We start from the raw sequence: 24029 nt of genomic DNA on the forward strand, positions 1-24029 counted from the left end.
AACAGGAACTCAAGGTAGATAATGGGGAAGAAATAGATAATGGGTTTGAGTCTGATGGGAATAATGATGAAGTAAAAGCTTACATCTTCGATGAAAATGGCAATCTAAAAGCTGAAGTAGAAGTAGCAGAAGTAGAATCAGTACTGCAAAACTTTAGAGAGGAGGAAATGATGAATGAAGGGGGTAGAAATAGTAACGAGGTGAAAGAATCTAGTAGCTGTGTAAACGTGCCACAAATGGTTGAAGGTGACGACATTCTTGTGAACAGCAATATTGCGCAGGGACGCAGTTGCTCAGAGGTAGAGGATAGTTTGGCTGATGTGCAGCAAACAAAAGTAGAAAAAGTCGTCAGATGCTTCGATTTAAAGTTAGTGGACAGATTAGAGAAAGCAGCTAAGATTATAGAGCATGATGAGCCCCAGGATGTAAATGTAAATGTAATTGCAACTGATCAGAATTACTTTAGCTGGAAGAACATAGAACGAGATTTATTAGACGAGGTGTGTGAGCAACCTGTTCAATGTAAAATAACTCACCCTGTTATCAAAGTAAACATATCAGGAGTCACTGTGCGTTGTCTGCTTGACAGTGGCAGTGAAGCAAGTGCTTTATCACAAACATTTTTTGACACCATACCCAATAAAGAGAAGTTAACAGTTATGAAAGTAAGTGGCTTAAAGATTATAGGTGCTACTGGAAAAGTCTCTAGACCAGTTCAACACGAAGCTTTGATACCCATTGGTATAAATGACGTAGTAATAGATCATCCTTGTTTGATTGTGCTAGGCTTAAGTGTTGATATGTTGATTGGTACTGATTTCTTATCAAAGTACCAGGGAAAGATCAATTTTGATCAGAACAACTTAATTTTAACTTTACCTGACTCTAAAGTGATAAGAGAGTCTTTTATAGGAAGTCATATAGGCGGTAGTAATGAAACTTGGGAACTGCCTATTAGAGTAATAAAGAATAAAGGATACTTGCAGGAAAATTTGGTTTTCAGTGAGAATGAGGAAAGTGCTAAGGTTGAAGAGAGACACATCCTAAAGGAAATAGAGGAAAAGGTACAATCAACAAAGCAAATTGCTGACGAACAAAGATACAGAGGTGAGCTAGTGCTGGTCAGAACAAAAGAAAAATCAAAGAAAATTTCTGCAGAAACTAAAAAGTTTATGCATGTATATCATGGACCATTTAGAATAGTAAGTAAACCTCATGCAAATGCCTATCGTTTGGAATATCCAAAGAGTAAGAGAGAACTAGGTCTAAGAAATATTGTGGATCTAAAGGAATTTAAAATTAACAGTAATTAATTACTGTAGGGAGTCTGCCACTCTTTGGCGGATACACGGTTTGGCGTACCGTGCAGTCCCAGCTGGGTGAAACTTTATTTCCTTTTCAAGTTTCATTCCCTTCTTCTGGTCTATCATAACAGGTAAGAATCACATATGTCTTCATGTTGTATATATGCTATTAGGTTTTAAGTATTCTTAGTAAGGATCTACCTAGTGAATGGCAAAACAAAAGTCTGAGTACCAATAAGAGGCAAGCAATGGCGTTTTAGAATTAAATAAATGGAGATGTGTGGAAGTGGTGTGAGGATCGCACCAAATATATAGAAACAGGACGTCAATAAGCTGACAAAAGGAAAAGGGAGAAAATGAATAAGGTGAAGAAGTGAAGTAAGTAAATTGAAGTAAATGATGTAGGATTAAAGAATAATTCCCTCACATCTCGTGAAATGGTGAAAAACGCTAAATCTTGCTTGAGGCAAATAAATAGTTAAACAGACAACAGAAACACACAAATATTGGAAAATGCAGAAATTTGGAATCGGTATACTGAAAATAACTAATTTCTTTAGTAATTCATACAATAAAGCAAAGTGCTGGTCAGCAAATGACTTCTTTGATGAACTAATCCATACGATAATTAAGCCAGAGTACATTAAAACTAAAAGGTTACTCAATTTTCTAAGTTGAAGCAAGATCTTAATATATTAATTTGCTAAAAGAATTTTCACTATTTAGGAACCTAAAAGATTATTTATGAAAGAAGAAAGTAGGAGCTATTGTATCAGATACGACTTAGTGCTAAATGTCTTTCTGACAACTTCACAATTAGTAAAATAGTGCCAGAATATAAACTATAAAATGTACTTTGTCCTACCTTAGATATAAGTTGAAAACAGAAACTTAGACTGTATTGTCTGTTTCTCAGGGACATGCAGGCTGCATGAATGACTGACAACAAGCGGTAGGGAGATTGGAAGTAGAGACGCAAACCACAGTGAATACAATTTCCTCCCACAATTTTGTCAATCAGTGAAATTAAATGAGTGTTACAATAGGACACCCACCACAGTGCCGAGTATTATAGTAAAAGAAAAATGTGAGTGCGTTGCAGTGATAAAAGTCGTGTGTATTTTCTTTTTCAGGAAGAGACTGATTTAAAAAAAAAAAAAAATAACTATTTTGTAACCATTGAAAAATTTATATTTCCATGTAAATGTATGTAAATAATTTGTGAATGTCTTCTGTACTAGGTTTTCTATGTGTATATGAGTATGGTTATTTTGTGTATGTAGTAATAAGGAATTTCCTAAGAAGAAGCAACTTAAGTTGAAAGAGGTGTACTAAAGTAATCCATCGCTTGTTTGTTCTTTTAGAAATTTAATTTTGTTCAAAAATATATTTTCACGAAAATTAAAAAGGGGGTGATGAAGCAAAGCAAGCGCTGTATCATGTATAAGATACAGAGGCGAGCGAGTGCACGGGACTTACCCTAGTTCACTGCTAGTAGCGTCACGTCATCGTAACGCGCCTGCATATAGTATTGCACCACATTTAACATAAAAGTAAAAATTAAGATTTGTGTGTAAAACTTTGTTAAAGTATGTAATAATGTTTCAGGTAACAAATCTTAATGTTATAAAATTAGTAGTTTACGTAAAATTCACGTTTTGAAAGAAAAATAGGAGGCGCTAAATAATGACGCTAGGAAGCCAAAATTTGGTGAGAAGGTGCAGTAAGAAGTCATTAATGAGTGGTGCTGGTTTCCAAAACCATAAAACTAAAATTGACTCCAGAATCCGCGTTTTTCGGAAAAATCAGAGGCGCGAAATAATAGAGCTACGATATTGAAAATTGGTAGGATGCTTCAGTTCACCCTAATAATAATAATGGAAATACCACAATCAGTTACCTCTTCTAGTTTTTTAGTAATTTAGTAAAAACTACTTTTGTGAGTAAAATGTACATAAGCATTATAGATTAAGTACTTTAAATTTTAATGATAAAACAAATTCTTTAAGACCAATGATCAGATAGGACAATTAACAAAGCTACACCAAGTTTTAGTCTTGTAGCATAATTAACAGCTGATACAAGTCTTGATAAAGCTATGGTTCAGAGGTAACAATCTACCGTTAGTTCCATTGTAAAAATTCTAGAGAGTGAAGTTTTAATTTTAGCGGGCTGAGATTTTCTACGTGCTTCTGTACTGCTCAGATGTATGTATACAAAAATTGAGAAGTTTGTAAAGCTATTATTAAATGTGATATTTAAGATTATGTGCCTGAGATAGCGATCATTTGGAGGCTCAGGCATCTGCATAGGAACGGAAAGAACAGATGTTCTCTTGGCGGTACGCGCCGGAGCTATATAAAAAGAGCGGCAGAGGCAGTAGTAAGCTCACTCCGCATTAGACCAACGCCTAGTCCACGCGAGCTTAACGTCCGATCGCGCCTCGCCTCGGGTGACGTCATAGCGGGCTGTGACATGCGCGTACTTAGCAATGTAAACGGACATTGAAAATCGCGAGGACTGTACACCGTCCTGGATCGTTTAGACTTCGGTAACAAACTGTTATTGTGCCGTCCGTGTGAAGTATAATTCCGCGTGGCAAGTGGTGACTAACTCCACTTTTAAGGCGAGCATTAATTTTTTTTTTTTAACATTATTGCGAACTATTAATAGAGCACCGTTAGTTAGAGTAATGAACTATTCGGCAGGAACTTGCTGTAGAAGTCGCCTCTGAACTATTAAACGATTGGCTGAATTAACAATATTTAATGTCTTTAGCATTTTCAGAAGTTTCGAGTAATTTGTGTGAGCCTTTAAGATAATAAAATCTTGTTTGGAACTTTAAATTTTATTGAAGCAGCCCTAATCCCGTGAAGAACTATGGATATTTTTCGTTTAGCTGGGCTGTACAGGAATGTGGCCGTGCAGACTGGGAACTAAGGTCAGTAAGTTTCCCTTCGCTTTCTGACTGGCCACCAAATTAGTTGCCAGGCTCGCGTGATTTAAGGTGGCAATGTTCAACTTTCATTCAACATTAAACAACGACTTCTTCGCCGTCCCACATATGTTGCATCGGCAATAGTCTGTTACGTGAAATGAACATTCAAACAACTCATTAAACGACGATTTCTTCGCCGCCCCACAAGATGTTTGTGGCTGCTCTATCTGAGGTACAAATATAACTAAAAGCCGAGCATACACAGTAGATAACAACATTAATATCATACATCAAAGAAGTTGATGACAGCAGATCGATGGAGGGCAGCTACAGTGCCTACATTCTAGAATTTAAATTTTATCTTCCGAAGGTGTGATTAGGATGGCGGTGTGAGAGCTTCTTTTATTGATGACATTCCTGGAGTATCAATCTTAATCATGTTGCTAATGAATATTCTATGTATGAAACTCATGAGAATTAAGTCACAACACAATATGTACAGTTACTGATTTCTTTATACCATGTCTACATTAAAATATTGTACCTTTATGTGAATCAAATGCTTTCACAATATTAATTACCTGACTATTAACATTCAACTAAGTAGGTAATTTTGAATGGCTGAAATGTTCTTCATTTATGTATTGTTTTAATGAACAGGTTTAGTTATCCTAGGTCATCTCGCCCAGCTGCCGATTCATTTTACCTCTAAGTCTATGCATGAATTGATGCCAAATTATTTCAGATGTTTGATATTCTAAAGCATGTGTTTCTCTCTTCCAAATATGAGAATGGAGAAATAAGATTACAACTGCGGAACAGGATCATTAAATTATTATAAGAATCAGATATTATTTTAGAAAAGATGAGTCTTTTGAATATTTCAGGACATGTTCCTTGTACTTAAGAACATTATGGATTTACTTCTTTGCAAGTATAATTAGATGGATGTCAAAAGTTTTAATATTCAGGATATGATACATATATTACAGAAAGAAGTAAATTTATTATGATGGAGAATAAATTAAGAAAAGGATAGTTTATGTGAAACATAAACGGTCACAGTATTTTACCTGAAATTCACGTGGTTATTCACTGAAGAGAATATATGACAACGCATTTTAATACATTGACAAAGTACATGTGGTTATTTTATAAACACATTGATAAATTTGGTTCAGCTTAATGAATATTAGTGTCATACAGTTACTGATTGAAAAATGTGCTGTTCTGTGATATTAATGAGCATGCTGTGATTCAAAAACTTATTTCTGTGAATGTATTACTATATGTAATGAGCTTTCCACAGTAGTTAACTTATCAAACCATTGTGTCCCATATGAATTTACATACAAGGCAATGCAGCCAACTATCTCCAATATGTTTTGACTTATTAAAGATATTGACCATCTGGCAACCCATTTCACCACTATAAATACTTACCAAAGTCATCATGATACTTTGCTTTTATTTTTAACCTTATTTATTGAGGGAAATACATTAGTTATGGTTCTTCAAACAGATTGACACTGTTCTTGTAGCAAGCATAGCAAGAGACCAATTCAAAAAGTGAGTATATACTTTGTCACTTATAAAATATTTATTGTAGAATATGAATGAATTACAGTGGGACCATTCTCTACATAACTCAGGCTCAGTCAGAAAGTACACAAAAATACCTTCACAGTCTGCTGATCAAAAGACAATGACATCTGGATACGACAGGTGGTAGGTATATTTACTGAAGTAGTTTTAAGCATTTACAGTGCAAATGTAACAAATTACCATTTATACACATTAAAATAATCAAGTATAGTATTGTTGTGTTACATTATAGTACATATATGATATAAACTGTTATATATGATATAAAACTTTAAACAAAAACAAATTTCAAAATAATATGAAATTATTAAACAGTAATTATAGGATTTTTTGAATGTGTCTTGTTGATGAAATTAAGTTTAAAAACAAATATTATTATGAATTTGTGACAAAATTACAATAGTTAATTACATACAATATTTTACTTTTCTTGGAGGAATATTGTCAGCTTTGATAACATCTACTGCGGCAGACTTTTATTGTAAGACCTGTTGAACTGAATGGGTGACACATTGAGGAGAGAAGGTTAATGGAAATTTGTCAAATCTGGGTGATGCTGAGGAGACTCAGAAATGAGACAGTAAAAGAACTACATGAATTAGCCATTTGATTAGTAACATAATTGACAGTGACTGAAGCAAAGAGGACCCAAAATGCAGACTGGCAGTTTCAGAAAATATAATTGTGAGTGTTAGAAAATATTTTCTGAAAGTACTTGTCTCCAGTGTAGCCTAGTATGGAAGTGAAATGTGGATGAAATTACAGACAATACAAGATCAGAAGACACTGAAATGAGGTGCTACAGAAGAATACTGAAGGCTATATCGACAGAATGAAGGGCCACTAAACTGATTTTCAGAGAAAAGAGCTTTATGACACCATTAGCCTAGAAGAAGACACAGGACTCATTTGGAGGCATTCAGCAGTTTTATTTGGCAAATGAGATTATTGTAGGGGGTAACATTTTTTAGAGGAAGACCAAGGCTTGGCTGCAGTAAGAAGGTGCAAGTGGATGTATGGTGTTGTTCTCATGTAGAGATGTGGATTCCTGCACAGCACAGACTAGCATTGGTAGTTGCATCAAAATACTTGGGACTAAACATCACAATGGCTTTAACAGTACATGGAAGGAGCCACCATGTCAACATTTACACCTTAACTATGGTTGCAGGAATCAAAATTCGATTTTTTTAAACTAATGGCATAATTTTTGACACACATCTGCAAGCTGCAAGTGTGCCAACTGTTGAAAATAATTATGAAACTGTCTTCAAGTACAAAATCAGCCCCTATAGAAGCAAATTCATGTAAATGCATGTTAAAAATGCTGTTGTTGTGGCCTTCAGTCCAGAGACTGGTTTGATGCAGCCCTCCATGCTACTCTATCCTGTGCAAGCTGCTTCATCTCCCAGTACCTACTGCAACCTACATCCTTCTGAACCTGTTTAGTGTATTCATCTCTTGGTCTCACTCTACGATTTTTACCCTCCACGCTGCCCTTCAATACTAAATTGGTGATCCCTTGATGCCTCAGAATATGTCCTACCAACCGATCCCTTCATCTAGTCAAGTTGTGCCACAAATTTCTCTTCTCCCCAATTCTATTCAATACCTCCTCATTAGTTATATGATCTACCCATATAACCTTCAGCAGCCTTCGGTAGCACCACATTTCGAAAGATTCTATTCTCTTTTTGTCTAAACTTTTTATTGTCCATATTTCACTTCCATACATGGCTACACTCCATACAAATACATTCAGAAAAGACTTCCTGACACTTAAATGTATACTCAATGTTAACAAATTTCTCTTCTTCAGAAATGCCTTCCTTGCCATAGCCAGTCTACATTTTATATCCTCTCTACTGTGACCATCATCAGTTATTTTGCTCCCCAAACAGCAAAACTCATTTACTACTTTAACCGTCTCATTTCCTAACCTAATACCCTCAGCATCACCCGATTTAATTCAACTACACTCCATTATCCTCGTTTTGCTTTTTTTGATGTTCATCTTATATCCTCCTTTCAAGACACTGTCCATTCCATTCAGCTGCTCTTCCAAGTCCTTTGCCGTCTCTGACAGAATTACGACATCATCAGCGAATCTCAAAGTTTTAATTTCTTCTCCATGGATTTTAATTCCTGCTCCAAATTTTTCTTTTGTTTTCTTTACTGCTTGCTCAATATACAGATTGAATAACATCAGGGATAGGCTACAACCCTGTCTCACTCCCTTCCCAACCACGGCTTCCCTTTCATGCCCCTCGACTCATAACTACCATCTGCTTCTGTACAAAATGTAAATAGCCTTTCGCTCCCTGTATTTTACCGCTGCTACCTTCAGAATTTGAAAGAGAGTATTCCAGTTAACATTGTCAAAAGCTTTCTCTAAGTATACAAATGCTAGAAACGTGCTAACCTGATGACAATACAATTCTACTGTATACTACCATAAGCTACATAGGTGCCAGCAATGCTAATCTGGAGTTTGTGTGCAAGGAATACAGTTAGAGTCACACTCTTAGCTGCATTTTGTTTATAAAATCACTGTCCTGAGTCTGTGAGATACATGGTTTGCCAGATTTAATAAAAATGTATTAATCTGTGAAATATTTGGTTTATTTTAGAAAGAATACTTCCTGTGAGTATACACAGCAGTTAGTAGAACCCAAAAAAGGAAATAATAAAAGATGTAATAAAGCTTGATGACAGCCAGTCATGCTGTACTGAAATAAATAAGAATAGTAAATCCCTGCTTGTGAGTATTTGTTATTTAAAATATTTACCAACTATTTGCAAATCCCAAAGCATGTGAAATAATTTGCAAATCATGCAAAATAATTCACTGTGGAATATTATAATTTGCAAGTGAATATCATTAAATTCATACTTTGAATAAATACTTTGAATATACTTTGAATAAATTTTCTCTAAAATACATTTCAGCTTCACATAGCCTTTAAATGTCCATGTAGATACAAGGGAATTATGACTTGGCCGGCAGGTGCCTGAGAGTTTCTAGGGGCTACAATCTGGAACCGTGAGACCACTATGGTCGCAGGTTCGAATCCAGCCTCGGGCATGGATGTGTGTGACGTTCTTAGGTTAGTTAGGTTTAAGTAGTTCTAAGTTCTAGGGGACTGATGATCTCAGACGTTAAGTCCCATAGAGTTCAGAGCCATTTGAATTACCACTTGTAGCTGCAAGCGAGCATTGATTAAAATCAACGGGGAAAATTGAAAATTTGTGTTGGACTGGAATTCGAGCCTGGGTCTCCTGGCTTGCTGGGCAGATGCTCTGACCACTAAACCATCCAGACAAAGTGGTTATGGCAGCTGCACAGACTACCCTTGTGCACTTCCTGTCAGAACCAAACTCACATCTTATTCGCACACTACTAATATAGTGCCCCTGCCCGTTATCCTCATTATTCTCGACCTGTTGCTGAAGAGTTCGAGTGTGTTGTGCATCTGCACTGAAGAGATCATTGGCCAGTCTCGCCTTAATGGCATATGAGGTGCCTGTTCTTTTGGAAATATCCAAAAGTGCAGACACCATTTTGGTCCTGCATCCCTGTGAGTAATGAGGATAATCTGCAGGGTCACTATGTCAGTAGTGTGCGGAAAAGTTGAATATTTGGGTCTGAAAGTAGATGTGCTTGGGCAGTCCTTGCAGTTGCGATGACCACTGTGTCTGGATGGCTTATTAGTCAGGGCGCCTGCCTAGTAAGCATGAAACCTGGGTTTGAATCCCAGTCCAACACAAATTTTCAACTTTTCCCATTGATTTAATCAACGCCCACCAGCAGCTATAATCGTAATTCCTTTGTGCCTCGATTAATAATGGCTGCAGGATCAAAATGCTGTCTTCTCTTTTGGATATGTCAGGAAGAAGAGAGACCACATATATAATATCAATGTAAATGAAACAAATGGTTCACAGTCTACTTAAAAGGTCTTTACCCATCAGTCATTGTCATTTTAGTAACATTCTGCATTGGAATATGGTATCAACTTCTTCTTTCCAGAACAATACTATATCTAAAGGAATTCATGAAATAAAGATGGTTAAACAATGCAATGTTTTAAAGACCAATATATTATGAATCAATTGAATCTCATTGAACTTGACTACACTTTTCAAATTTCTTTATGAGCAATACACATTTGATAAAGTATCTTAAACTGTGATGCATTAATTTATCACTTAGAATTGCACAATCTCCCATGAGGTGTGTCAATCACAGTAATAATAGAAAAGTTTCAACCATCATGCATACTTTGACTCAAACCTCCTGCCAGAACTACAAAATCTGTTCTATCACTGAATTTGCCTTATTGCAAAGTGCTACTGTGGAGCAAAATGAATAAATAAATTGTAGATCAATTTTCAGTAAATTTTTTTGTACTTATGTTTAATAAGATTACGAAAACATAAAGCTCATCATGTCAGGATGCTGATGGAGACTGCTTGCGGGATGATTCATGTCATACCTAATATCAACAAATGATATTGTTTCACTCTCAGAATGTCTATGTTGTAATTAGATGTGGTCAAGTGAGGAAGAAAGCAGTGTCAGCAGCAGCTACTAAAAGGCTGGATCTGAAGACAGTTCAAGTTACAGCTGAATATTGCACCAAATTATTTTTATGCTGTTCTCTCAATTGCGTAGATGAAATTTCAATTTATACCAAAATTTATGTTTGTGTAATCAAAATATGTCACAGGGAGATCTTTTTAACACATTTGGGGCACCGAACATGTTATTGACTCCACTTACACAACATCATATTGAAGACTCTTCAATAAATGCCACTGAATAGGCAGGTAACAATTCTTAGAAGGGTGATTTGTTATTTTTGAGTCACATATTTGTGATTACTGAAGGGCAAATCATCTCGTATGCATACCATTTAATAATACTAAGATAGTACCCAAAATATACCACAAGAACATACTATTATTAGCACTCAAATCAATTGTACAGAAGAGAATTTCTCCAGATCATAATCCAGCTGCAGACATAAGAATACATATGTTCCTTTACTTTCCATTCCCCCCTCACACCAGTCACCCCTTTTCCATTTCAACTCTGTTATGCAGATAACTGCCTACTTGTTCTGTGAAGTACACAATCTTTACACCTATCTTAGTTATTTCTTTGCAAATTAAACAAAGATTTTTCCCAGTATAGTTAAGTATAAAATACCCTCGAGTGCTCACAATTTGGACATGTAAGCACACTTATATACCCACAACTAAAAGATAGCACAATGAAAAAGAATGAGCAGTACAACATGGATTAATGAATGAACAAGCCAAGAAAAGTCAGAGAAACATAGATACAAGCAACCAGTTTCCTGCCGTACACAAGACTGAAGTAGTAAAATATACCAAACATGTCTCACTTTCCAAGATTGTAAAAGAAGAAAGAAAGTTGAAATTTTAAAAACTGCAAGCTAACAAGTGTGAAATTCAGTGTGTGTGTGTGTAAAAAGAATGTCTCCCCACCTCTTCAAATACCAATAATAACTTCACATAAATCAAGTAATGGAAGTTAAACACGAAAGATACATACAGATTTGTTTTTCACATTCACTGGAAAGCATATTGAAACACAAAAGTGGTTTTCTGTACATAAAGTTCATATCAACCATAGTTCCAATACAAATAATAGTAAATGTTAGTTCTCGAAAGATTTCTTGCTCATAAAACATAAAGAATAAGAAAAGTTTAATATTACCTGTAGAACAAGAATTATAGTTGTTTGAATTGAAGCTCATGGTTTCTGGACAAGGCCCAGTACTTTTATTGCACAAAAGATCCTATTTCCTGAAATAAAAAAGTCATTGTTTCCTTACTTACAATATATTTACTTTACACAAAGAGATGATGTCTAAATTTTCCCACAAACTTAAAAACTGATTTCAAAGACAGACCATATTTGGATACAGATAAAATACAAGGTTTAAAATATTTAATGTTAGTCAATTATACAAATTAAACAAAGGCAAGACTGTTGATGTCACTAACGCATATACGAACTAGAAAGCAACATCAAATATAACTGTTGACTCATTAAGTACAGTACACACACACTAACATAAAATAAAAATCCAAGATTTGAAATTCATGCATATGCTAGCAATCAGTGTTGGCTCATGGCAAGTTTTACCTAAATTATGAGATCAAACGTACCCGGGCACCCCCAGAAACATGCGTTTTTCATGTGCTGCCACTTACTGCCAGGTACTCCATATAAGCGACCTCAGTAGTCATTAGACATCATGAGAGAGCAGAATGGGGCACTCTGCAGAACTCATGGACTTCAAACGTGGTCAGGTGATTGGATGTCACTTGTGTCATACGTCTGTATGCGAGATTTCCACACTCCTAAACATTCCTAGGTCCACTGTTCCCAATGTGATAGTGAAGTGGAAACATGAAGTGACATGTATGGCACAAAAGCGTACAGGGCGACCATGTCTGTTGACTGACAGAGACCACTGACAGTTGAAGAGGGTTGTAATGTGTAATAGGTAGACATCTATCCAGACCATCACACAGAAATTCCAAACTGCATCAGGATCCACTGGAAGAACAATGACAGTTAGGTGGGAGGTGAGAAAACTTTGATATCATGGTCGAGGGGCTGCTCATACACCACACATCACCCTGGTAAATGCACAACAATGCCTCGCTTGACGTAAAGGATCTTAAACATTGGATGATTGAACAGTGGAAAAAGATTGTGTGGAGTGATGAATCACAGTATACAGTGTGGTGATCTGATGACAGGGTGTGAGTATGGCGAATGCCCAGTAAATGTCATCTGCCAGTGTGTGTAGTGCCAACAGTAAAATTTGGGGGTGGTGGTGTTATGGTGTGGTCGTGTTTTTCATGGAGGGGGCTTGCACACCTTGTTGTTTTGCATTGCACTATCACAGAACAGGCCTACATTGGTATTTTAAGCACCTTCTTGCTTCCCACCGTCGAAGAACAATTCGGGGATAGCGACTGCATCTTTCAACACAATCGAGCAGCTGTTCATAAAACACGGCCTGTGGCAGGGTGGTTACACACTAATAATATCTCTGTAATGGACTGGCTTGCACAGAGTCCTGACCTGAATCCTATAGAACACCTTTGGGATGTTTTGCAATGCCGACTTCATGCCAGGCCTCTTCGACTGACATCGATACCTCTCCTCAGTGCAGCATTCCATGAAGAATGGGCTGCCATTCTCGAAGAAACCTTCCAGCACCTGACTGAAAATCTGCCTGGGAGAGTGGAAGCTGTCATCGAGGCTAAGGGTGGACCAACACCATACTAAATTCCAGCATTACCGATCGAGGCGAACTTTTAAGTAATTTTCAGCCATGTGTTGGGATACTTATGATCACTCACTCACTCACACACACACACACACACACACACACACACACACACACACACACACACAGAGAGAGAGGGAGAGAGAGAGAGAGAGAGAGAGAGAGAGAGAGAGAGAGAGAGAGAGAGAGAGAGAGAGTGTGTGTGTGAGTGAGTGAGTGAGTGAGTGTGTGTGTGTGTGTGTGTGTGTGTGTGTGTGTAACTATTGTTAACAAAGGCCTTAATGACCGAAAGCTTTATTTATTTGTGACAGTCTTTTTGTTGTGCCTATCTGCGACTCAGCATCTCCACTATATGATGAGTAGCAACTTTCCTTTTCATAATATTGTTGCTCAGTATACCACAAAAGGTAAGACAAATAATTGAAAAGCAAGTAGAATTTCATTGACGTCTGCTTATTGACTACATGAAAACCTTTGACAATGCAGACAGGAGAAAGCTAACAGAAATACTAGACAAGGGGGCATACCATGGCACTTGCTATGAGTAATCCAACAAATGTACGAAGGCTTCAAAATTGGCATTGCCAGGAAATAAAACGTTTAAGTGATAAATTTAGACATACAACAATGACACAGTTTGCCTCTAATGCTTTTCAATATCGAAGTTGACCAAAGGTTGAGAAAATGGATAAAGAAAATAGTGTTTCGCTTCCACAAATTTACAACTGACTATGAGGACAGAACAGCCAAGTCAGTGAGTGGAAACAACAGAAGTTGTGATATCAACAAGTTCAAACTTTTCAGCATCAATTATCCAGTCAAATGTTGTAGAACACACAGCTTCAGTAGCTGCAACAACAAGCACTTCTGCAGCTCAGAGGACTGTATGGAGAAGAAAGGCACCTCAGCACCTTCTATGACAACTAAATGGACAGATGCCATGTTGGGTAGTAGATTCAGAACTGCAACTTCGTCAAAGAACAGAAACAAATGCCTGGACTCAGTACTTATGTAAGTGAACCAACTCAGTACCTTATAAATGAAGGAAATCAGTGTGATCAGTTAAAAATACCGATAATGCTTATGCTGCAAGCTTATTTCCTGGAATGCCTATGTGGCTCGGTGTCAAAATGAAGATCACTGTCTTTCCAGAGCTGTAGAGATCTACCAATAGGCCCCGGATTGTTGGTGACAAAAAATTTTTGGGATAGCACATAGATTTGCCTTTTAAGCAACTCATGGAATCACTACGGGTCCGAAAACTTGTTGTAACCACAGATTTGATGTACTGCAAAGCCTGAGATATGGCAACGAACTCTGCAGTGTATACACTGCAGGCACTCAGCAGAGAGAGCTTCTTGTGTCCCCTTGCATGTTCAAATGCATAACCGACCTTGTTGTTGACTTTTGATCCATCCGTGTAGATGCATACCGAATTAGAATAATCGTGGAAGATCGAACGAAACAGGTGTCGGAGGACAGGATTGGCAACCTTCTTGGTACCAGCTAAGAGGTCCATCCGTATCACAGTTCAGGGTACAGACCTCGAAAGGTGTCAAGAGGGAGCTCTAGGAGCACAGGCTAAAGGAGGCTGTCGGAGGTCCTTCAGTGAGTATCAAGTCAGATCCCAGCTGGTCTATCCAGTTTTGGGAAATGCACAAACAGTCTGAATTGTTGGTTATGGGAGACACTTAAGTGACACGGCCGAGTAGGCATCTGACAGATTGTGACTGTGTAATTTACCAGATGCTGCTGTCATCTAATCTGCAGTGGTGGGGCACTGGCTTTGGCCAGGAGGCTGTCCACAGGACTAGCACTCCTGGAGTTTCGTATCAGCACACACTCCGCTGCAGAGTGAAAATATCATTCTGGAAACATTCCCCAGGCTGTGGCTAAGCCATGTCTCCGCAATATCCTTTCTTTCAGGAGTGCTAGTTCTGCAAGGTTCACAGGAGAAATTCTGTAAAGTTTGGAAGGTAGGAGACGAGATACTGGCAGAAGTAAAGCAGTGAGGACCGGGTGAGAGTCGTGCTTCGGTAGCTCAGATGGTAGAGCACTTGCCCTCGAAAGGCAAAGGTCCCGAGTTCGAGTCTCGGTCGAGCACACAGTTTTAATCAGCCAGGAAGTTTCAGGGTCCAATAAGTCAGTACAGATGGTGATGCCAACCTTTAGGCAACATATCAATAGCCCAAGTGGGATAAAAACCAGCACTTTGTAAAATCTCAGAAGAACTATGCAGTCCAGACCTCGTGAGGAGTTACTAAGAAAATATACACCATTTAAGTTCTTCATGTAATTTGCCTTGAGCTGGCAGACATGTGGCAGCCAAGTTAACTTGTCAAATAAAATGCCTAAGAATTGAAAGGTTTCAACAATGTCAAGTAACTGCTCAGCAACATAAATTTCTGGGTGCAGGTGCACAGTCTGGAGTTGGAAAAAATGCACAACTCATGATTTTGCAGGAGAAGACTGATAGCCATCATTCACAGGCCATTCATGTATTCTACAATCAGCCCCCAGAAGTTGGTCCTCAGTTGTGCGCAGTAATGCAGAGGCATAGAAAGCCAAAGATCATCCACATACAGTGATGGACAGACTGTGAGACCACTGCATTTACGATGCCACTGATGGCAATAGCAAACAGCTTTACACTCAGAACCGATCCCTGAGAGACTCCAGTCTCCTGCACGTAACGGTTGCTGGGAGTCAAATGTACCTGGACCCAAAAAAGTCAGAGAGGTAGGAAATTCTGGATAAAATAGGGTAAACTGCCTCAGAAATCCCACTAATGCAATGTAGACAGGACATGATGTTACCAGGTGGTATCATATGGCCTTCTGTAGGTAAAAGAACACAGCAGTCAGATGTTGGCAATGGGCAAAAGCATTGCACACTTGAGATTCCAAATGAACCAGGTGATTTATGGTGGACCAAAAAGCCTGAAAGCCACTTGGAATCTTGATATATGCCCTCCAGCTTCAACACACCAACAAAGATGGCAGTTGACCATTCATTCCAATAGCTTACACAGCTCATTCATCAGAGAGATTGGCTGGTAGTTAGTTAAAATATGTGGCTCGTTTCCCCGTCTCAGGACAGAAATAATTACACCTTCCCGCCATTCAGAGGGAAATTCTCCTTTCCATCAAATATAATTAAAAACCCCAAAGATATGTTTCATGTTGTCTGCACGAAGATGTCTGAGCATTTGGCTATGGATTCTGTCAGGTCCGGGTACCATATCTTGATACGCTACCAAAGTGTTGTGAAACTCTCGTTCACTAAAAGGGACACTGTATGATAGAGAACTGTTTGCATGGAAGGATAGTAGGCTGCTCTCAATAAGGTGTTTCCAGGTCAGGAAATGAGGATGGCCATTACTGCAAGTGGACCCTTCAATGAAGTGTGCCACAAAACATTCAGCAAGTACCACGGGATCAGTGCAGATGTTACCAATGATAGGATGCCCGGAACCACCACGGGTGGCAGATGGCTGCAAATGTGGCACAGTTTAGTCTATATTTGGGACACTGGGAAATGTGATTGTATAGATGACACACTTTGCTCCCTACACTAATGCTTCCTTTTCTTTATTAAAACCCACACTTTAGCCTGCAGTCTTTTGAATGCTATTAAATTATCCATAGAGGGATGGTGCTTACGCCACTGAATTGCCCTGCGGTACTCCCTCATAACTTGTGGCTACATTTTCAGACCACCATCGCACCAGCGGTTGTAAGGATGGGCGGAGGAGTAGGGTATTAGGGTATCATTGCTGGTGCACCCTGAATAATAGTATCAATAGTATCCGTCGCACACATGCCTGCGAAAGTGGCTGTAATGGAGAAAGCCTGCAAGTCAGCTTCCTGAAGCAACCAACATGGAGAATGTTCCAGATGTCTGTGAATAGAGAGGGAGAGAACGATAGGAAAATGGTCACTGTCACAAAGATCACCAAAGACACATCACTGAATTTGGGGTAAGACATTTGGACTGCAAACTGTGAGATCAATACCTGAGTATGTTCCGTTGACTGCACTGAAATATGTTGCAGTTCCAATGTTGAGCTGCCAGACATCCAATTCTGAAAGATGTTCTAGAACTTGGCCTCTGTGAGACATGGTGTCACAACCCATAATGGGGACAAGAATTTAAAAAGCCAAAAAGGTGAGGAGAAAAAGTGTTACAAAAAGAAGAGATAATGAAAACCTTCAGAAGTCCAAAGAATAGTCAAAATAGCAACATAAAAATGTGACCAAGTAAAAAGACACTTATTAGTCACCTCTTACGACAGACAAGGAAGGGTGTGGGTCTATTCTAGCATCTGACACCACAGTGGGTATTCACTACAAAGAGAGACTGGATAAAAGGATCCGTGTGTTAGAAGAGTGCAAATATGTTGGTATGACAGGATTTTTGGTGAGGAATGCAGAATGAGGATTGAGGCAGCTGGTTATTCACTATTCTGTCAGAGTCTTTTTCAATAGGAACATATTCCCCTTCCTGTGCTCCAAGAGGAGATGGTAATATACGAGGGTTGGAACTTTAATAGTGGCAATTATTTATTTACAGCTTGTAGAAAATAGATATGTGTTTCAAAGTTTTACTGACCTTCAAAGTAGTCACCAGCATTGTGTATAACCCGTTGCCAGCGATGTGGAAGTCGTAGGATACTCTTAGCAGTACCAGTTGTCTTGACAGTTCGAGCGGCATGGTCTATTGCCCGACGAATTTGTAGCAGTTCTGAAGCGAATGCCATGAACTGTTTCCTTCAGTTGAACTCACGAGGGTTTAAGTCATGGGAGTGCAGTAGGTGGCAAATGTCACACTGTTTTCTTCAACAAAGTAACAACTGGCTACCTGGACTTTCTTCGTTATACATGTGCATATATTCACATGTCTGTACATGTCACTCACATTCTCCTTGTATAAAGCAGATAGATCCTTACAGTAAAATGATGCTTCACTGTTGAATGTACTAGCACCCACCACACAGATAGTGCTGGTCTGAAACTTCCTGGCAGATTAAAAAATGTTTGCCAGGAGGGATCTCAAACCTCGCATCTTTGACTTTGGTGGCCAAGTACTCTATCGACTGATCTATCTGACCACTTATCAACCTGGCTTCACAGATCTTACGCGAGTATATCTTCACAGAATTAAACTAATGTTTACTATGAATTTTCAAAACCAAACTGCATTATAGCATTTTGCGTGTTGAGATGGCTGCGTGGGCATGTTCCAAAAACCTATTTAAAAAAAAAGTTCACCGAAGTTTTTCTGCGTACCTTGCGAGACCAGCACTCCTGTAAGGAAGGCTGCTTTTCCCAAAAGGTATGCACAAGAACTTCACCTTAGTATGGCACCTAGGAGAAGAGGTACAGGTGTCCGTAGGGCTGTGATGTCAATTCCAGAGTAGTGCGTGGATAGCTCAGTCACTGTATTTTTGCATGTAGATTCTTATTATTTCAGATATATAGGACAAGTGGTCTTGATCCCAGGTTTTCAAGGTGAGCTTTGAGCAACATCTGATTTTGTAATATGCATAGTTTGTACTTTGAATGCAAATGTTATGATACGGATCTTTCTTATGCATAATTTTTCTTGCTCTTCCATGATTCTTGAGGTGACCTGACAAGCCTCATTTTAAACATGGAAAAATGTACTTGTTGAGTATTTGATATTCGGCTTTGAGACTATTTAATTTATTTGTGGTCAACAGTCCACTGTAAACAATCATATTCCAACTCTCCTTGCATTTTCCATGTGGCTTTAGATCAGGGCAGCACAGGCCACGACATAGTTTTGAACAGTAAGGGACAAAGATTCTTAATAGGAGCACATTAAATGACAGAACAAATGCAAGTTGCATTTAAGGTACTCTTCAGAAGGTGGTGGTGGTGGTGGTAAGTAGTAGTAGTAGCAGCAGCAGCAGCAGCAGACTTATTTATACACGGATCATGTTTATAAGGACATTGTACATGCCGTGATATTGCAGTGTAAGAGCTAAAAACATAATTTGTATACACAGACATTAACATAGTTAGACGTCTAGTTTGAAAACCATGGAGCAGGTAGTCGGCCATGGCCTTATAGAATGAACCACTCCAGCAGTTGCCTAAAGTAATTTAGAAAAAGCAAGGAGAACCTTAATCAGGATAGCCAGATGGAGACAAGGAACCATCATCCCAACGATATAGATAGTCTGTTTGAAAAAGCGTAACAAAGTATAGGTGTAATTTTGCATATTGAAAGTAAAGCCAAATATCACATTAATTCTTTAATGGGAAATCTAGGCAAAAAATGGTATATAATGCCCATAGGTTACTAATAAGACAGCCTTAATAGTTAATTTTGAGAAGGTTTTGTTCTAAAGACACAGTAATGCACTAAGCACTAACAGTACAATATAGTATTGTATAGTGTTTGAGAGCAATTCCGCCTTATGCAAGACACCTTTTTGGTTTTGTTTTCATGCAGGTACATTTCTCCACTTTTTGTGTTATCTTCCAAAAATTTTCAAGCCTTTGCTAATGTGGAAATTGTATCTTCAAAGCAATTATGTGCATCAGATGTAAAACAATGTTCCATTTCTCTTGTGCAAATGCGAATTCGAAACGGAAGGTGGTGGTGTGCATGGAAGACGAGCCCAAATTTGAATAACAAAGACTGCACTTATAACCAGTGTCCTCACTGATGAAGTTACACTAATACGAAAGAGATAACTGCTACTCACCATATAATGGATAGGCTGCAGACAGGTACAACAAAAAGGCTTTCCGGCAGTCTTTTTGTTATGACTACTTTTGACTCAGCATCACCATTATATTGTGAATAGCAACTGACCTATTCATAATATTGTTACATTCCAACCTGGATTTTCCATTGTTTCACTGATGAAGATAAAGTTTTAAAAAATAAATCTGACAAACTGATACCACAGAAGCTGCAAAATAATTTGGTGCTAAATCATGTGAAAGCCAATATTCCACAAAGGAAATTTTTGCATGAACTAAATAGTGTATTACACACACACACACACACACACACACACACACACACACACACACACACACACACAGAATACAACTGTGAAAACAACTGCAAACTATTATTCTCTTTTAATTATTATGACAAGCAACAGGTTTGAACCACTATAAAAAGAAGAAAATCATGAACAGCAAAATGTTGAGAAAAGTAATTACACTACTGAAGCAAACAAAAAAATATTCGCAAAACGGATACAGCAATGCCACAAGAAGCTCATCCTTGCACGAGAGAAGAATAACAGTGTTTGCAGGCAGCCGTGGACAGTCAATTGCAGTCAGCTTAATAAATCAAAGTCATAGTAATTACATAGTTGAAGAAAATATTATAAAAGGTGCATCATTACCTACAGTACTATAATAGAAAGCTGCAACAACTTACAGAACCTTTCAATGAACAATACTACTGTCACCTAGGGTGGCACAATTAATGTAGCCTGAAAGAAAAGCTGATAAGGCATTAAAAGCTATGATATCAACATTAGTGAGCCTTCAACACAAAGATGTAATAATAATAATAATAATAATAATAATAATAATAGAGACATGATCCTGAGAACAGGTCTTATACGAATGATGAAACAATATGAACAAATAAGAAAATAGCCAGATAGTGAAAGCTTTCCAAATTATCAGTTTGCTAGAGTTCCTGAGAACAGAGACTGGTATATTTCTTATGTACTGAACCTAAACGCTACAGGAAAAGAAGAAATGGAAAGAACTCTACTTGTAAACAACCAACTAAAGCTTGCAATATCACTCAAACTGTAGGATCCAGGTGAAACTGGCCAAATGGCACCACAGCAACAACCAAAACAGTACCTGTTATTAACGACAGTGATGTCAAGAAGGCATTAACGAGTAGGAAAATCAGTTTGTGCCAACAGTAGGTCTATTTACTCAGAATGCCAGTCACAAGCAGTGTCCCAAGAAGATAAATAAGACCAATAAAACCCAGAGCTCAAGACAACAAATTTTTGTGGCAAGGTCAGTGTACAGCCTGCCAAGTCAGTAGGTGGGAACAGCCAAGTCAGTGAGTGGGAACAACAGAAGTTGTGATAACAACAAGTTCAAACTTTTCAGCATCAAATATCCAGTCAAATGTTGTAGAACACACAGCTTCAGTGGCTGCAACAACAAGCACTTCTGCAGCTCATTGGACTGTATGGAGAAGAAAGGCACCTCAGCACCTTCTTTTTTTTTTGTTTGTCATCAGTCTACTGACTGGTTTGATGCTGCACGCCACGAATTCCTTTCCTGTGCTAACCTCTTCATCTCAGAGTAGCACTTGCAACCTACATCCTCAATTATTTGCTTGACGTATTCCAATCTCTGTCTTCCTCTACAGTTTTTGCCCTCTACAGCTCCCTCTAGTACCATGTAAGTCATTCCCTCATGTCTTAGCAGATGTCCTATCATCCTGTCCCTTCTCCTTATCAGTGTTTTACACATATTCCTTCCCTCTCCGATTCTGCGTAGAACCTTCTCATTCCTTACCTTATCAGTCCACCTAATTTTCAACATTCGTCTATAGCACCACATCTCAAATGCTTCGATTCTCTTCTGTTCCGGTTTTCCCACAGTCCATGTTTCACTACCATATAATGCTGTACTCCAGACGTACATCCTCAAAAATTTCTTCCTCAAATTAAGGCCGGTATTTGATATTAGTAGACTTCTCTTGGCCAGAAATGCCTTTTTTGCCATAGCGAGTCTGCTTTTGATATCCTCCTTGCTCCGTCCGTCATTTGTTATTTTACTGCCCAGGTAGCAGAATTCCTTAACTTCATTGACTTCGTGACCATCAATCCTGATGTTAAGTTTCTCGCTGTTCTCATTTCTACTACTTCTCATTACCTTCGTCTTTCTCCGATTTACTCTCAAACCATACTGTGTACTCATTAGACTGTTCATTCCGTTCAGCAGATCATTTAATTCTTCTTCACTTTCACTCAGGATAGCAATGTCATCAGCAAACCCTATCATTGATATCCTTTCACCTTGTATTTTAATTCCACTCCTGAACCTTTCTTTTATTTCCATCATTGCTTCCTCGATGTAAGGATTGAAGAGTAGGGGCGAAAGGCTACAGCCTTGTCTTACTCCCTTCTTAATACGAGCACTTCGTTCTTGATCGTCCACTCTTATTATTCCCTGTTGGTTGTTGTACGTATTGTATATGACCTGTCTCACCCTATAGCTTACCCCTATTTTTTTTCAGAATCACGAACAGCTTGCACCATTTTATATTGTCGAACACTTTTTTCAGGTCGACAAATCCTATGAACGTGTCTTGATTTTTCTTAAGCCTTGCTTCCATTATTAGCCGTAACGTCAGAATTGCCTCTCTCGTGCCTTTACTTTTCCTAAAGCCAAACTGATCATCACCTAGCGCATTCTCAATTTTCTTTTCCATTCTTCTGTATATTATTCTTGTAAGCAGCTTCGATGCATGAGCTGTTAGGCTGATTGTGCGATAATTCTCGCACTTGTCAGCTCTTGCATTCTTCAGAATTGTGTGGATGATGCTTTTCCGAAAGTCACATGGTATGTCGCCAGACTCATATATTCTACACACCAACGTGAATAGTCGTTTTCTTGCCACTTCCCCTAATGATTTTAGAAATTCTGATGGAATGTTATCTATCCCTTCTGCCTTATTTGACCGTAAGTCCTCCAAAGCTCTTTTAAATTCCGATTCTAATACTGGATCCCCTATCTCTTCTAAATCGACTCCTGTTTCTTCTTCTATCACATCAGACAAATCTTCACTCTCATAGAGGCTTTCAATGTATTCTTTCCACCTGTCTGCTCTCTCCTCTGCATTTAACAGTGGAATTCCCGTTGCACTCTTAATGTTACCACCGTTGCTTTTAATGTCACCAAAGGTTGTTTTGACTTTCCTGTATGCTGAGTCTGTCCTTCCGACAATCGTATCTTTTTCGATGTCTTCACATTTTTCCTGCAGCCATTTTGTCTTAGCTTCCCTGCACTTCCTATTTATTTCATTCCTCAGCGACTTGTATTTCTGTATTCTTGATTTTCCCGGAACATGTTTGTACTTCCTCCTTTCATCAATCAGCTGAAGTATTTCTTCTGTTACCCATGGTTTCATCGCAGCTACCTTCTTTGTACCTATGTTTTCCTTCCCAACTTCTGTGATGGCCCTTTTTAGAGATGACCATTCCTCTTCAACTGTGCTGCCTACTGCGCTATTCCTTATTTCTGTATCTATGGCGTTAGAGAACTTCAAACGTATCTCGTCATTCCTTAGAACTTCCGTATCCCACTTCTTAGCGTATTGATTCTTCGTGACTAATGTCTTGAACTTCAGCCTACTCTTCAGCACTATTATATTGCGATCTGAGTCTATATCTGCTCCTGGGTACGCCTTACAATCCAGTATCTGATTTCGGAATCTCTATCTGACCATGATGTAATCTAATTGAAATCTTCCCATATCTCCAGGTCTTTTCCAAGTATACCTCCTCCTCTTGTGATTCTTGAACAGGGTATTCGCTATTACTAGCCGAAACTTGTTACAGAACTCAGTTAGTCTTTCTCCTCTTTCATTCCTTGTCCCAAGCCCATATTCTCCTGTAACCTTTTCTTCTAATCCTTCCTCTACAACTGCATTCCAGTCACCCATGACTATTAGATTTTCGTCCCCCTTTACATACTGCATTACCCTTTCACGATCCTAATACACTTTCTCTATCTGTTCATCTTCAGCTTGCGACGTCGGCATGTATACCTGAACTATCGTTGTCGATGTTGGTCTGCTGTCGATTCTGATTAG

The 24029-nt window shown here is 38.4% G+C and overlaps 1 protein-coding gene and 1 non-coding gene across 13 annotated transcripts in view; one reads left to right on the forward strand and one right to left on the reverse strand.

The window, feature by feature from the left end:
* LOC126292270 (speckle-type POZ protein-like) overlaps positions 1 to 24029 on the reverse strand; it is a 63840-nt gene that overhangs the window by 27268 nt on the left and 12543 nt on the right. For 11 of the 12 annotated variants that reach the window (XR_007552068.1, XR_007552064.1, XR_007552066.1 and 8 more), the window contains exon 2: positions 11594 to 11682. Coding sequence is in view for 4 of the 12 variants with exons in the window: in XM_049986175.1 (XP_049842132.1) it covers positions 11594 to 11633 (40 nt within the window). In the remaining 8 variants the exon portion in view is untranslated. Of the gene's footprint in view, positions 1 to 11593; positions 11683 to 17795; positions 20039 to 24029 lie in introns of those variants that run through there. The other variant, XR_007552069.1, reaches the window with a different exon arrangement.
* Trnas-cga (transfer RNA serine (anticodon CGA)) lies at positions 15214 to 15288 on the forward strand. Its single transcript has one exon. It is a non-coding gene; the product is annotated as a tRNA-Ser (tRNA).

This window comes from Schistocerca gregaria, chromosome 9, assembly GCF_023897955.1.
Source record: "Schistocerca gregaria isolate iqSchGreg1 chromosome 9, iqSchGreg1.2, whole genome shotgun sequence".
In the NCBI taxonomy this organism is placed as follows: Eukaryota; Metazoa; Arthropoda; class Insecta; order Orthoptera; family Acrididae; genus Schistocerca; species Schistocerca gregaria.